This window comes from Oncorhynchus tshawytscha, linkage group LG10, assembly GCF_018296145.1.
Source record: "Oncorhynchus tshawytscha isolate Ot180627B linkage group LG10, Otsh_v2.0, whole genome shotgun sequence".
In the NCBI taxonomy this organism is placed as follows: Eukaryota; Metazoa; Chordata; class Actinopteri; order Salmoniformes; family Salmonidae; genus Oncorhynchus; species Oncorhynchus tshawytscha.
In genome coordinates, this window is record NC_056438.1 from 57,701,441 (window position 1) to 57,718,520 (window position 17,080).

Sequence of the window (17,080 nt, forward strand, 5' to 3'; positions counted from 1 at the left end):
ACTCATCCCGTAACTGTCTTTTTTCCAATAATCACATTAGCCATGTCTTCCCACTAGGCAAAAACGGTGGTTTCCACTTTATTTCAACAACAACAAAATTCAATGTGTTGACTTTGATTCAATGTGGAAAACTGATCGGATTTGCAAAAAGCCATCAACATAAAGGAATTTAGTCTTTTTTTTAACCCAACGTTTAACCTAAATCCTTGATTTCACGTTGAATTCACATTAGTTGATAGCTCAACAAAATGTAAATTAAAAACTAGACGTTGAAATTACGTCTGTTCCCAATGGGATAGGATCACTTTATTGGACTGAATTGAAAGCATGCTACATGCCACTAATGTACTAAATACAGTATGTTGATGCTTTCAAGGCAAGCTCCCATTCTGGATTAGAAATTACAAGTATTTACTGTAGAATTTTCTGAACGTCTTTTACAGTTACAATATGTCTCCGAAATAGTTACACTAGGATATTATTGACCATCACGGAGTTAGTTCATGTCATATCAAAATAAAACCAGAGGAAAGTAATACTGTAGCCACTGTAGCCTTCAGAAAATATTCATACCCCTTGACTTATTCCACATTTTGTGTTACAGCCTGGATTCAAAATGGATTAAATATATATTTTTAGCCTCCATCTACACAATATCCCATAATGACAAATTGAAAACATGTTTTTAGAAATGTTTGCAAATGGATAGAAAATGGAATACAGAAATATTCCATTTAGAATCACCTTTGGCAGCAATTACAGCTGTGAGTTTTTCTGGGTAAGTCTCTAAGAGCTTTGTACAGCTGGATTGTCAATATTTGCACATTATTCTTAAATTATTAAATCTCGGTCAAGTTTGTTGATCATTGCAAGACAGACATTTTCAAATCTTGCCATAGATTTTCAAGCAGACTTAAGTCAAAATTGTAACTAGGCCACTCAAAACAGTCAGTGTCATCTTTGTAAGCAACTCCAGTGTATATTTGGCCTTGTGTTTTAGGTTATTGTCCTGTTGAATCCATAGTCCTTGCCGATCACAAGCATACCCTTAACATGATGTAGCCACCACCATGCTTGTAAATATGAAGAGAAGTACTCTATGTTGGATTTGCCCTGTGTTTGAAAAATGCACTGCTCGACTGAGGGACCTTACATATTACTGTATTTGTGGGGTGCATAGATGTAGTCATTCAAAAATCATGTTAAACACCATTATTAAACACAGAGCGAGTCCATGCAACTTATTACGTGACTTGTTAAGCACATTTGTACTCCTGAACTTATTTAGGCTTGCCATAACAAATGGGTTTAATACTTATTGACTCAAAACATTTCAGCTTGAAAAAAATGTTTCCTTCCACTTTGACATTATAGTCATTGTGTGTCACTGGCCTACACACAATCTCAATTTAATCCATTTGAAATGTAATCTGTAGCACAACAAAATGTTGGAAAACGTCAAGTGGTGTGAATACTTCCTGAAGGCTCTACCCTACCAAGCAAAGAGCAGTAACTGCTCATAGAGTGAAAATGAGATAAATTACTTCTAAGTTTTTTTTATTGTCCAGCCAAATGAATTGTAGGCAGATCGTTGGAGATGTGGTTGTTTTACCTCTGACATGACCTGTGACCCTAGACTGCAGTTACTGCCTTCTTGTTTGGTACACCCACTGGAATACGCTTCCAAGACAACATTTTTTTTAACACAAACTTGTTTTCATATATTTATTTGTATGTGGTTGTCAGTGTCATATAGTTTGTTACTTTTCAATCAGCAAAGGACAATAAATAATGCCAAGGTAAACCGTAGACACTGCAGCCCAAAGATCAGTGAAACCAAGGTAAAAGGCAGTAACTGATGTGAGTGATTTTTCCTTGGTTTCAATGGAACGTTCTGCAGTTACAGCAAACATGACCCCCCCCCTCCATAACACAACACAATGGAGGCAGGATATTTTGTCCACATGATAAAGCATGTATTTAATGTATAAAATAATAACGCTTTTTTGACCAAATGTGCATCGACTGCTTTTTTGCTTAGTAGGGCAGAGCTGTGTCTCAACAAACTGTTGAAAGTTATTTTATATTGTATCTTGTCTTTTTGGATAATGGAGGGGGAAGGGGAGGAAGGGGAGGACCATTCTCCTCAGTTAATTTTATTTATTTTGTGAAACATAAAGTTATCCTTTTTAGATTAAACTATACTAAATATATTGACATGTCACCAAATAATTGATTAAAACATACTGCTTTGCAATGAAGCACTCTAGGGTAGCCCCATGGTGTAGCCGGAGGACAGCTAGCTTCCGTTCTCTTCTGGGTACATTGGTTTTCACCTGCTTCCATAGACTTACACAGTAATTATGACGGGTTGGAGGACGTCCTCCAATCAGAGCTTTTGCAGCATGAACTGTGACATGTTGTCCACCAATCAAAGGTTTAGAGAATGCTTCTAGTAGTAAAAGCATAAGCTACAGCTAGCTAGCGCTGCATAAAATGGGGTGAGTATTTGAAACAGAGAGCGAGAAAGACAATAGTTGAACAGTTTTGACAAAATTTCTTCAAAAATGAAGGAGAAGCAAGCAAGAGAGAGAGAGCTATATTTAGTCATTTTTATTCACTTTTACTTACCTAGCTAGCAAATGCAGCTAGCTAGTTTAGCCTACTCAAACACCCAGCTCAAACAGAGAGGGATGCTATGTTATCTAGCTGACTATGACTATCCAACACTGGAACTCTTCCAAGTCTAAGCAAGCTTTTGGTCTTACTAATTTATTGCCACCAGGGCCCGCTGGTGTGGCTGCTAAACTGCTTATTGACTTACTGTACTGCATGATTGTAGCAGGTTTGCTAACACATTAGTTATATTTGCTATGTTGACTATGACATAACTTTAGCTAATATGTTGACAACGATGTAGGTTGTGTGTTGTGCTTATGATATGGTATGGCTTGGAAAGGTTTTATCACCTGACCACAGACAGCTGTTGTGTTGTGCATTGAAGTCCACAAGTGAAGGGAAAAGGTGAGAGGAGGAGAGCGAGTAGATGCCTGAAGGAATACAATGTGGCTGCTAAGAACGTGAACTGTGTTTACTTGTAATCAGGTGTGTATACATTCCACCGATTCTGTTGAAAAACGTTTCTCACATGGAACCAAACAGGGATAAACATACCTGAATTTGTCTAATAGAAACTAATTTACAACTGTTGGACCAATGATTTCACCCCTAGATCCACTAGATGTAGGCAAGAATGTGCAAGGCGGTATTGAATTTGACTATCATGTAGTAGCCTAAATCTATTGCTGTTACATTGAACTTGGGTGAATAGAATATGAATGACAGTCATCCAATATGCTGTAATAGAAATAAGGCCACTCATCATAAAAAGTAAAAAATGTCCTCCCTCTTAAACGGCTCCGACCGCCACTGGTCTGCACCATATTGACATCATAGTGCAGGGGTAGGCAAACCTGGTCCTGGAGTGCTGCAGGCTCTTCATGTTTTTTATTTAACCGACCTGGAAGGACAGGTGTGTTGAATTTAGGCAATCACTGAACTGATCAATTAGCTCAGTTGGTCAGGTGGGCTTTTGAGTGGCCCAGGGATTGGGAGTAGGGTTTCAAAATTCCAGGAATTTTCAATAAATTCCCTGGTTTTCCCTCCTGATTCCGGGAATCCTCCAACCAGGATTTCCAGAAAACAAGGCACTTCGTTGAATGTTCCAAGAATTTTGCAACCCTAATTGGGAGGCATGTAACCCTGCTGGGAAAGAGCTCAAATTCCTTTGGTGGGTGTTGTTCTCAGCACGTTGTGTTGTGGTGTTAGGAGAAGTAGTGCCTAGTGATCAGAGGCCTTGTTGCTCATAAAGTAGAGTGTTCTGTTAGATTGACGTACTGTGTACAACCTTGTGTTGCAACACCAAAGGAATTGCCCGACCGTCCTGGACATTTTTATTCTCAGATCCACTTGATTTAACTCACACCTTAGACACCTTGATTTAACTCACACCTCACAAGATCAGACATATATATATATATATATATATATATATATATATATATATATATATATATATATATATATATATATATTATATATTGTTTTACATACACCTGATGGGTGCAGTGAAATGTATTGTTTTACAGGGTCAGCCATAGTAGTAAGTCGCCCCTGGATTAAGCAACCTTTTGGTTACTGGCCGAACACTGTAACCGCTAGGCTACCTGCTGTCCATAAATGCATGTGATGTCTGTGGTAGTGCAGATCTTCCTCTTCACAGAAAGAAAAAAATGTGCTCTCTAGAACCTGAAAGGGTTATTCGGTTGTCCCCATAAGAAAACCCTTTGAAGAACCCCTTTAGGCTCCTTGTAAAACACTTTTGGTTTTAGGTAGAACCTTTTTGAGTCCCATGTAGAACCTTTTCCACAGAGGGTTTTACGTGGAACCCAAAAGGATTCTACCTGGAACCAAAAAGGGTTATCCTGTGTGGACAGCCGCGTAACTCTTTTGGAATCTTTTTTTCCTAAGAGTGTAGGCACAGAGACATTTAGGCTTGTGGATGAAAGATGATAACACTTTTACCCTGGTCTGGAATGCATGTCGGCATGAAAATGTGTCTTTTGTTTAAGTTTATTACTGTACCCACTGGTGGTCAGCCCAGCATATTTTTCCATAGATGGAATAGCCCCATGTGTTTTAGGGTATTTCTGACCAGATAAGATTGATAATGCCATACTCTAAAAATATTTCCTGTTTGAGGCACTCCTGTTGTTTTTGCACAGGTTGAGAAAAGGTGAAATGTGGGAAAACAAGATAAGAATATTTTCATTGTAGCAGGCCTATGTTAAATGTCTGTCTGCTTTGTTGTGGAAATATTTGGGTATCAATGTTATGCGCAAAAGATCATGAAGGGAAATTTGCTAGAATTATGTACAAACTGAATTTAAAATACTACAACAGGCCTCCCAGGTGGCGCAGGGGTCTAGAGCACTGCATTGCAGCGCTAGCTGTGCCACCAGAGACTCTGGGTTCGCGCCCAAGCTCTGTCGCAGCCGGCCGCGACTGGGAGGTCCGTGGGGCGACGCACAATTGGGCTAGTGTCGTCCGGGTTAGGAAGTGTTTGGCCGGTAGGGATGTCCTTGTCTCATCACTCACCAGCGACTCCTGTGGCAGGCCGGGCGCAGTGCGTGCTAACCAAGGTCGCCAGGTGCACTGTGTTTCCTCTGACACATTGGTGCGGCTGACTTCCGGGTTGGATGCGCGCTGTGTTAAGAAGCAGTACGGCTTGGTTGGGTTGTGTTTTTTAGGACGCATGACTTTCGACCTTCGTCTGTCCCAAGCCCGTACGGGAGTTGTAGCGATGAGGCAAGATAGGAACTAATAATAATTGGATACTATGAAATCGGGGAGAAAAATGGGGTAAAAAAAAAAAATTAATACTTCAACGTACATGTCAATCACTTGTTGTGTATGAATGAGCTGCTCTTATTGTCATAAAACAATACAACTGGTTTTCACATTATTCCCAGTCGTTGTGAATAATGTCACCTGTTTGACTCTAGGGTTATTCTAGAGTATTCCAAATGCAGTTTTATCTGTTATGACAAGCCACTTTATGAAAGGTGAATAGATAATCCCTATGAAAAAGCAGAACGCAAAGTTAGCCAACACCCCTCTTGCATCATGCAATGGTTCTATAACTTTCTGATCACTGTTCAAATCTGCTGAACTGCTGAAGGTAAAGCATGTACCTGCAGCACGAGCACTAGGAAGATTGTGAGTACCATAACAAGTATTTTCTTGAGTCTGTAGTCAACTATTACTGGCTAATGTAATTTAGCTTAGATTTGCTCCAGTTCAGTGATTGGCATGTTTACACATCAACTGACAATGCTTGATTAATGGACTTTTTCACGGGAATCGTGTCAAGAGTCCATTTTACATGACCTTATGATCTGAACAAGTTGTCTTTAGATTGTTGTTGTGAAAAGACTCTGAAATGAATACAGACAAAGATGCAGATCAGGGAGAATTATGTGTCAATGGTAATGTTGGGAATTACTCATACTGCGTATTGAACTAGTCCTGCACGCACAGCATACACAACAAACGCTCTGTGTCTTCACTCTGCACAGTGACGCATGACTGTGCAACAACGACATGTCTAAACAGATAGTGGTGTTTACCTGTGGTACAATTCCACCTTTGTGGATGTGGTTTTCCTCTCTTTTTCTCCCACACTCTGTGTATGGCCTTTGTCAAAACAGATGCACATTATGTCTACAATTTGTCATGAAGAAAAGCAACATTTTGATTCATAGATTTATTTTTGGGGGGACAGATATACCGTTAACCTAATGACTGAGAGTCTCTCTGCATAGCACATCAAGTCTCTTTTCATTGACTTTGATGATCTTTTCTCTGATTTTCCTCCTGTCTACAGATACCAAGGGAGATACTGTATGGAAGTCATAGCCCTGTGCACACTTTACAATCCACCTGCAGTCCTGTCCACTCCATACAGGGGTCCATGTCTCCCCCCACAGTCCGCTCCATGCCCTCCTCCCCCTCCAGGATCCCCTATGGCCACCGATCAGGGGGAGGGGTGCCAGGCAGTGCCACCCTCCCCAGGGCCAGCATGTCCAGTGGGCCCCCCAGCAGGTCCGTCACACCCTCCCCCAGTGCCATCCTGGAGAGAAGAGACGTCAAACCTGACGAGGACCTGAGCAGTACAAGTATGGCGCTGGTGCGTGCCGACGGGTTGTATGTCAACGTCATTGACCCCTACACTGTCCAGGAGGGCCGGCTGAGTATCGCCTCCTCCCAGGGGGGCGGCCACATGGGAGACATGGTCGACATAGGTGGTGGTAGCCTCCACCGAGCCTTGGTCAAGTCCCCAGCCTCCTATACAGAGAACCCGGAGCAGCAGCACTCCCTCTACAGGCAGAAGTCCCGGAGGTACGGGGAAAGCCAGGGACTACCGCCACTCGGCACCAAAACCCCGCCCCCTTCCCCTCATAGATTGAACGACAACCACGGCCCTGTGGCCTCAGAGAGGGGCTCTCCTATTTGCCGGTCTCTGCGGAAGGAGAGTAATGGTAATACAGTGGAGGTGGTGAACAAGACCAGGGGTAGTGTGTCCTCTGTGTCCTCCTCTCCTGTGTTCGTGGAGCTCCCCTCAGGGCACTATGGGGACAGGCTGTTTCAGGGACACTTCACCCCCAATGACCCCCAGACCAGGTGAGACTCACAGACATAGAATTACTCATTCTATAACTATGTTGATACTCACGTAACAGAGGGCTCATTTTATTTGTTTACAGAAAGCTCATGTATTTGTTTATAGTCCACTCAGTAACGATTGCCTCTGTTTTCCAGGGAGTCCTGGGTGACTAACTACCACCTCAACTTTGGGTTTTTGATAAAGCACGATAGAAATTCAATGCATTGTTGTTGTTGTTAATATGATGTATTATAGGTAACTGCCAAAATAATGGAATATCTTGAGTAAATGAGGGATACAAAGTATATTGAAAGCAGGTGCTTATACACAGGTGTAATTCCTTAGTTAATTAAGCAATTAACATTCCATCATGCTTAGGGTTATGTATAGAAAATCCTTGGCAGGCCATTATTTTGGTTACCATGGCTATGCCCCCATCCACAGCACACAAGTGGTCACTGAATGGTTTGATAAGCATGAAAACGATGTAAACCATATGAGAGATTCGGGAGTGGCGCCTGAGACAGTGTTTTCCACAACAATCAACAACATTTCATGTGAATGTCTTGTGAAAGAATGGAGTTGCATCCCCCCAATAGATTTCCAGACACTTGTAGAATCTGTGCCAAGCTGTTCTGGCTCGTGGTGGCCCAACGCCCTATTAAGACACTTTATGTTGGTGTTTGCTTTATTTTGGCAGTTACCTGTACATAGCACAGTATTGTTTTTGGCTGAACATGTATTGTATGTATTGTATTGTGTTTTGCAGTGAGCGAATGAAGGCCATGGAACAACAGATTGCCAGTCTGGCTGGCCTTGTTCAGCATGCACTTGCTATTGGGCCAGCTGAGATAGATAGGATGACTGCTTCTCCTTTCCATGTCAACAACAGTGCAGGTGCTCTTATTACACAACTATTAGTGTTACAAAGTCAAATTAGGATTAGTTTTTTGTGGTTTCATGCATGGATAATTAAAGTTATTTTGAATCTGCCCTATTTTAATCTCGTATTACAGTAACTCATAGAGTTGTCTCACTGATCTGATGTGTAGGAGAGTCACCAGTTCCTGCATCCAGAACCCCTGCCCTCCTTGCAGATGGCTTCAATTCTCTAGTCCCTCAGGCCCCTTCCCCTGACTCAACCCTGCAGGTCACACTGACCACGGTCAGGAGGAACGTCACTGACCTCCGACAGCAGCTTCACCAACTCCGACAGCTACAGGTACTTAATAAGACACCTGCACATTACATGAATCCATTATCAGAATTGTTTAAAGATACACTATGCAGAAATTGCTCCGCCCTTTCCTGGTTGCAAACATTCTAATAGTTAGCCTAATTTCAGTTTGTCACAAAATAGCAAGTATAGTGTAGAGAATCATTGTACCATCTAAACCACTGTGAAATATTTTTTCCATAACCAAAAATATTGTATTTTCAGCTATTTGAAGCTGGTGTACAAAACCGAAAGTCAAAGATGCAAAAACGAAAGTTTTTCAATGAGAATGACACTTCTATATATAACACACATTTCCATGTGAATTTGGTTGGGTTGCCCAAAAAGTTTCCTATTGCAGCTTTATGTGATACCTCTTGTCATCCAAGCACCATAAGTGAAAACACAAACGTAAAAGACAGATGTACAATATTCACAATAGTGGTATCTGAGAGAATCTGCATATATTTAATCCAATATATACAGTATACCTTTATATGGTGTGTTCATATTATGTACTCCGTTATATTCCTCCATCACGTATAGTGCATCTCATTCATTGAGTGAATGTTGTAATGCCACTGTGTATGGTCCATTACTAGATGCAGAACCAGGACAGTGTGAAGGGGATGCTGAAGAGAGCAGAGGAGGAGCTAGCTGAGGTGATGTCTGAGACCCTACAGAGACAACAGCAGGAGACCGAGCCTGGCCAGAGACAGAGGACCACGGTGGACGAGGAGAGACGCAAGTACCAGGCCATGGAGGAGAGAGTTCTGGCCCAGCTCAGGTAAAGGGTTGGAACCCCACACACTGACTGACAGGATATGTCATTTATTGAAGGCATTGACTTTGTTGAGCCCATCTTACTTTTACACAGCTACTGTTAATAACAAGAGTACAGATTATATCCTATGGCAACAAAAAGAGAAATCATCTACTTCCTACAATAAACAGTGATCAGACGATAGTAATACGTAATTGCTCCAGATGCCCTATTAGTTTTTTTTATTTGGCTAAACTGCTGAAGCTAACATTGTGAGCGTGATCTTATGTTGCAATGTGAAGTAATTTGTTGCAGCTAAAGTGGGATTAGTTAATCTACTCTGATTATGTAATCAGAACAGATTCCAGTGAATCAGAGCACAGTCTATCTACCAGTACACTAACTCAGCTATGGAATGAGTCATTGGTATTCAGCCAAAAATTGCTAGTAATATTTCACAATGTTTAAATGAGTGCTAATGAGATTAAGTATGTGATCTGGCGGGGACTGTGGTACTGACGGTGATAGGAGAGATTAGTAATGGAGTCAAAGCCAATGTCTTACTTTACTATGTCAGATCACTGGGCCAAATTCATCTTGGGGACTGGGGGGTTAGACAGTACTGTATGTGTTAAACACCTGTGTTACTGTCTACTGTATGTAGGTGTTATATAATGTTGAGAGCACAATTTGGGTGGGAAAACGGATATTGGGAAACAGCTATTGCTCACACTTTTTCACGCGTAACATACTTTTGAATATATAGTGTATGTGGACACACCTTCAAATTAGTGGATTCGGTTATTTCAGCCACACCTGTTGCTGACAGGTATACAGTTGAGCACACAGCCATGCAATCTCCATAGACAAACATTGACAGTAGAATGGCCTTACGGAAGAGCTCAGTGACTTTCAACTTGGCACCTTCGTAGGATGTCACCTTTCCAACAAGTCAGTTCATCAAATTTCTTCCCTGCTCTTAGTGCTGATATTGTGAAGTGGAAATGTCTGGGAGCAACACCGGCTCAGCCGCGAAGTGGTAGGCCACACAAGCTCACAGAACCGCTGAGTGTTGCAATACTCACTACCGAGTTCCAAACTGCCTCTGGAAGTAACTTCAGCATAATAACTGTTCGTCTGGAATTTAATGAAATGGGTTTCCATGGCCGAGCAGCCGCACACAAGCCTAAGGTCACCATGCGCAATGCCAAGCGTTGGCTATAGTGGTGTAAAGCTCGCTGCCATTCAACTCTGGAGCAGTGGAAATGCTTTCTCTGGAGTGATGAATCACACTTCACCATCTGGCAGTCCGATTGACAAGTCTGGGTTTGGTGGATGCCAGGAGAATGCTACATGCCCCAATGCATAGTGCCAACTGTAAAGTTTGGTGGAGGAGGAATAATGGTCTGTGGCTGTTTTTCATGGTTCTTGCTAGGACCCTTAGTTCCAGTGAAGGGAAATCTTAACGCTACAGCATACAATGACATTCTAGACTATTATGTGCTTCCAACGTTGTGGCAAAAGTTTGGTCAAGGCTCTTTCCTGTTTCAGCATGACAATGCCCCTGTGCACAGAGCGAGGTCCATACATAAATGGTTTGTCGAGATCGGTGTGGAAGAACTTGACTGGCCTGCACAGAGCCTTCACCTCAACCCCCTCAAACACGTTTGAGATGAATTGGAACGACGACTGCGAACCAGGCCTAATTGCCCAACCTCCCTAATGCTCTTGTGGCTGAATGGAAGCAAGTTGCCAGCAGCAATGTTCCAACATTTGATGGAAAGCCTTCCCAAAAGAGTGGAGACTGTTTTGGGAGAAAAAGGGGGACCAACATCATATTAATGCCTATTATTTTGGAATGACTTTCAACAAGCAGTTGTCCACATACTTTTGGTCATTTAGTGTAGACGTTTTAATTTTTTAAAATTTAACCTTTATTTAACTAGGCAAGTCAGTTAAGAACAAATTCTTATTTACAATGACAGCCTAGGAACAGTGGGTTAACGACAGATTTTTACCAGCTCAGGGATTCGATCTAGCAACCATTTGGTTGTTGGCCCTACCACTAGGCTACCTGCCGCCCGTTTAGCAACAAAAACCGATGTGTGTGTGCAACACTTGGGACAGACAGGGTTGGCTTAGAATCAAAAGATTGTTATCAACATCTAAACTAGAGGTCGACCGATTAATCGGAATGGCCGATTTAATTGGGGCCGATTTCAAGTTTTCATAACAATCGTAAATCAGTATTTTTGGACACCGATTTGGCTGATTTAAAAAAAAACATTTAAAAAAATCTACACCTTTATTTAACTAGGCAAGTCAGTTAAGAACACATTCTTATTTTCAATGACGGCCTAGGAACGGTGGTAACTGCCTTGTTCGGGGACAGAATGACAGATTTGTACCTTGTCAGCTCGGGGATTCGTTTTTGCAACCTTCCAGTTACTAGTCCAACGCTCTAACCACCTGCCTTACATTGCACTCCACGAGGAGCCTGCATGGCAGGCTGACTACCTGTTACATGAGGGCAGCAAGAAGTCAAGGTAAGTTGCTAGCTAGCATTAAACTTATCTTATAAAAAATAATCAATCTTAACATAATCACTAGTTAACTTCACATGGTTGATGATATTACTAGTTTATCTAGCATGTCCTGCATTGCATATAATCGATGCGGTGCCTGTTAATTTCTTATCGAATCACAGCCTACTTCGCCAAATGGGTGATGATTTAGCACTGTCGTTGCTCCAACGTGTACCTAACCATAAAATTTCTTTCTTTAAAATCAATACACAAGTATATACTTTTAAACCTGCATATTTAGTTAATATTGCCTGCTAACATGAATTTCTTATAATTAGGGAAATTGTGTCACTTCTCTTGCGTGGTAGGCAGCAGCAGGATCGTAAGCATTCATTCAAACAGCACTTTCGTGCGTTTTGCCAGCAGCTCTTCACTGTGCTTCAAGCATTGCGCTGTTTATGACTTCAAGCCTATCAATTCCAGAGATTAGGCTGGTGTAACCGATGTGAAATGGCTAGCTAGTTAGCGGGGTGCGCGCGGTGTGCGCACAAACGTCACTCGCTCTGAGACTTGAAGTAGTTGTTCCCCTTGCTCTGCATGGGTAACTCTGCTTCAAGGGTGGCTGTTGTCGATGTGTTCCTGGTTCGAGCCCAGGTAGAGGCGAGGAGAGGGACGGAAGCTATACTGTTACACTGGCAATAGTAAAGTGTCTATTAGAACATCCAATAGTCTAAGGTATATGGAATATAAATGGTATAGAGAGAAATAGTCCTATAATTCCTATAATAACTACAACCTAAAACCTCTTACCTTGGAATATTGAAGTCTCATGTTAAAAGGAACCACCAGCTTTCATATGTTCTCATGTTCTGAGTAAGGAACTTAAACGTTAGCTTTTTTACATGGCACATATTGCACTTTTACTTTCTTCTCCAATACTTTGTTTTTGCATTATTTAAACCAAATGGAACATGTTTCATTGTTTTTTTTAGGCTAAATGGATTTTTATTGATGTATTATATTAAGTGTTAATTCAGTATTGTTGTAATTGTCATTATTACAAATACATTTTAAAAAATCGGGCGATTAATAGGTACCGGCTTTTTTTGGTCCTCCAATAATCGGTATCGGCGTTGAAAAATCATAATCGGTCGACCTCTAGTTTGGACATACTGCCAAATTATCTAAAATGACAATAGAGGTGGCTTCTGGTAGAGAAATTAACATTGGGTTCTCTTGCAACAGCTCTGGTGTACATTCCGGCAGTCAGCATGCCAATTGCACGTTCCCTCAAAACGTCAGACATTTGTGGCATTGCGTTCTGTACCAAAACTGCACATTTTTGAGTGACCTTTTATTGTCCCCCAGTATAAGGTGCACCTGTGTAATGATCATGCTTTTTAATCAGCTTCTTGATATGCCACACCTGTCAGGTGGATGGATAATATTGGCAAAAGAGAAATGCTCATTAACAGGGAAGTAAACAAATTTATGCACAGAATTTGAGAGAAATACGCTTTTTGTGCTTATGGATAATTTCTGGGATCTTTTATTTCAGCTCATGAAACATTGGACCAACACTGTGTTGCGTTTATATTTTTGTTCAGAATATGGTTTCTACTTTTTAACATTGGTATACAGTTGAAGTCGGAAGTTTACATACACTTAGGTTGGAGTCATTAAAACTAGTTTTTCAACCAATCCACAAATTTCTTGTTAACACACTATAGTTTTTGCAAGTCGGTTAGGACATCTACTTTGTGCATAGTAATTTTTCCAACAATTGTTTTGACAGATTATTTCACTTATAATTCACTGTATCACAATTCCAGTGGGTCAGAAGTTTACATACACTAAGTTGACTATGCCTTTTTAAACCGCTTGGAAAATGTCATGGCTTTAGAAGCTTCTGATAGGCTAATTTGAGTCAATTGGAGGTGTACCTGTGGATGTATTTCAAGGCCTACTTTCAAACTCAGTACCTCTTTGCTTGACATCATGGAAAAATCCCAAAAAGTCTGCCAAGACCACAGAAAACAATGTGTAACCTCCACAAGTCTGGTTCATCCTTGGGAGCAATTTCCAAACACCTGAAGGTACCACGTTAATCTGTGCAAACAATAGTACGCAAGTATAAACACCGTGGGACCACGCAGCTATCATACCGCTCGGGAAGGAGACGCATTCTAGAGAGGAACGTACTTTGGTGCGAAAAGTGCAAATCAATTCCAGAACAACAGCAAAGGACCTTGTGAAGATGCTGGAGCAAACCGGTACAAAAGTATCTGTATCCACAGTAAAAACGAGTCCTATATTGACATAACCTGAAAGGCCGCTCAGCAAGGAAGAGGCCACTGCTCCAAAAACGCCATAAAAAAGCCAGACTACAGTTTGCAACTGCACATGGGGACAAAGATCATACTTATTGGAGAAATGTCCTCTGGTCTGATTAAACAAAAGTAGAACTGTTTGGCCATAAGGGGGGGCTTGCAAGCCAAAGAACACCATGAAGCATGGGGTGGCAGCATCATGTTGTGGGGGTGCTTTGCTGCAGGAGGGACTGGTGCACTTCACAAAATAGATGGCATCATGAGGAAGGGAAGATTATGCGGATATATTAAAGCAACATCTCAAGACATCAGTCAGGAGGTTAAAGCTTGGTCGCAAATGGGTCTTCCAAATGGACAATGACCCCAAGCATACTTCCAAAGTTGTTGCAAAATAGCGGCAGAACAGGGGCAGTATTTTCATTTTTGGGAAAAAAAACGTTCCCGTTTTAAACGGGATACTTAGTCAGGACAAGATGCTAGAATATGCATATAATTGACAGCTTTGGATAGAAAACACTCTAACATTTCCAAAACTGCAAAGATATTGTCTGTGAGTATAACAGAACTGATGTTGCAGGCGAAAGCCTGAGAAAAATCCAATCTGGAAGTGCCCCATATTTTGAAAGCGCTGCGTTCCAATGAGTGCCTATTGAGCTGTGAATGTGCTATCAACCAGCTTACGCTTTCTACGTATTCCCCAAGGTGTCTACAGCATTGTGACGTAGTTTTACGCATTTATGTTGAAGAATAGCCGTAGGTGGCTACATTGCGTAAGTGGTCACCTGATGGCTCCCAGGGTGACTCTCACGTAAAATACAGAGGTAGCCATTACTCCAATCGGTCCTACTGAAAAACGAATTGTCCCGACGGATATATTATCGAATAAATATTTGAAAAACACCTTGAGGATTGATTATAAACAACGTTTGCTATGTTTCTGTCGATATTATGGAGCTAATTTGGAATATTTTTTGCAGTTTTCGTGACTACAATTTCCGAGCGATTTCTCAGCCAAACGTGAAGAACAAATGGAGCTATTTCGCCTACAAAAATAATATTTGGGGAAAAAATGAACTTTGGCTATCTACCTGGGAGTCTCGTGAGAGAAAACATCTGAAGTTCATCAAAGGTAAACGATTTAATTTGATTGCTTTTCTGATTTGTGACAAGGTTGCCTGCAGCTAGCAAGGCATAATGCTATGCTAGGCTATCAATAAACTTACACAAATGCTTGTCTAGCTTTGGCTGTAAAGCATATTTGAAAAATCTGAGATGACAGGGTGATTAACAAAAGGCTAAGCTGTCTCAATATATTTCATTTGTGATTTTCATGAATAGGAATACTTTCTAGGGATATTTATGTCCGTTGCGTTATGCTAATTAGTGTCAGGCGATGATTACGCTCCCGGACCCGGGATGGGGAGTCACAAGAAGTTAAGGACAACAAAGTCAAAATTATTGGAGTGGCCATAACAAAGCCCTGACCTCAATCCTATAGAAAATGTGTGGGCAGAACTGAAAATGCGTGTGCGAGCAAGTTACAACAGCTCTGTCAGGAGGAATGGGCCAAAATTCACCCAACTTATTGTGGGAAGCTTGTGGAAGGCTACCCGAAACGTTTGTCCCAAGTTAAAAACTGAGTTTAAATGTATTTGTATGTAAACTTCCGACTTCAACTGTATGTATGACTTCAAATGTATTAACAGATGTTTTAGGTAAGCAATATATAGGCTACTATAAAATTTCATGTATTTGAGTTTTTCTTGGAATAGAAACACCATAATATAAACTTTAGCTTGCACTATGCAGAAATGGCTAAAATTCTAATAGTTCACCCATTTTCAGTATATGTGACAAAATAAGATGGTACAATGATTCTCTATGCTATACTATCTAAATTTGTTCAGGTCACCCAAAAAGTTAGATATTACAGTTTTAATTAAACTAAAATATCAGAAAGAAATCATAAGTAATGAAGGCCAGTATCAGCTCCTTTTCATAAATAAAAGAGAATAAATCATCTCAACCTGTAGCAGTCAAATGATTTGCCCACAAAATCAGAATCATAAAACACGGGACGAGATGTTAAAAACTGTCCATTGTGCCAATAGATGGAATCCACTCGCATGAGATTTGCCGTGATGTTGACAGAGTGGCATGGGAGGTTTATTTATTAGACTGGGTTAAGATGTCAATTTTGGGACACATCCTCAGTAGTGTGCCTTCGAATCAGTGGGTGTTTCGGCCTTTAATCACTAAACACCCTCATCAAAGGTGGCCAGCTAAAGGGTGATCAAGCCTTAGCTTGTGTCCCATGCCCAATTAAGATGTCCCACTGGACTATGCAAAGCAGGGGCGTCCTCTTCCCTGAGCCAGCCCTACAGCTGACCGCATACCTCATATGCCCTCCTCAAGTTGGAGGGATCTGAATTGGGTTCACAGGTGGGGGTGGGGGGTCATGAAGTTATAGCCCAGCAAGGGTCCTTCCGTTTGATCCAGATCCACTGGCTGCCTCTTTCAGCTGCTTGAGAAACTGCTCTGACGGTCTTCCGCAGAGCCTGTCCATGGATTCCAAGTTCTTTCAGCAACCTGATGGTGGAAGAAGCCACGAATCCTCTGCATCCCACTTCAACTGGCCAGACTTTTGCATTCCAGCCACGCTGAGTTGCGTCTGCTGCCAACTCTGTGTAACGCAGTTTCTTACACTCGTAGGCCTCTTCAACAGAGTTTTCCCACGGGACTGTGAGCTCTATGATGTACACAGCCTTTCGTGAAGGGGACCAGAGTACCATGTCTGGCCTAAGGGTGGTAGAAGCAATCTCAGATGGAAAAATTAGTTGCTGGCCAATATCGACAAGCATCTTCCAGTCCCGGGCCATGGCTAGGTGTCCAGTTTCTGGCTTCGTAGGAGGATGCTTGGGCCTTTTCTGTCCCTCCCGGATGAATGTTGTTGTTTTGACGGGATTGCTTGTTTTTGGAGGTAATGAATTGGTTGCAAGCTTCAACCAACTTAATTTGCAT

General features: G+C 41.5%; 1 protein-coding gene across 7 annotated transcripts in view; it reads left to right on the forward strand.

The window, feature by feature from the left end:
* The window catches only part of si:ch211-207d6.2 (sickle tail protein homolog), an 87,390-nt gene that overhangs the window by 43,456 nt on the left and 26,854 nt on the right, over nt 1–17,080 (forward strand). For 6 of the 7 annotated variants that reach the window (XM_024435653.2, XM_024435652.2, XM_024435654.2 and 3 more), the window contains 4 exons: nt 6,446–7,242; nt 7,995–8,122; nt 8,278–8,447; nt 9,044–9,228. In XM_024435653.2, the coding sequence (XP_024291421.1) occupies nt 6,446–7,242; nt 7,995–8,122; nt 8,278–8,447; nt 9,044–9,228 (1,280 nt within the window). Of the gene's footprint in view, nt 1–5,678; nt 5,779–6,445; nt 7,243–7,994; nt 8,123–8,277; nt 8,448–9,043; nt 9,229–17,080 lie in introns of those variants that run through there. The other variant, XM_024435656.2, reaches the window with a different exon arrangement.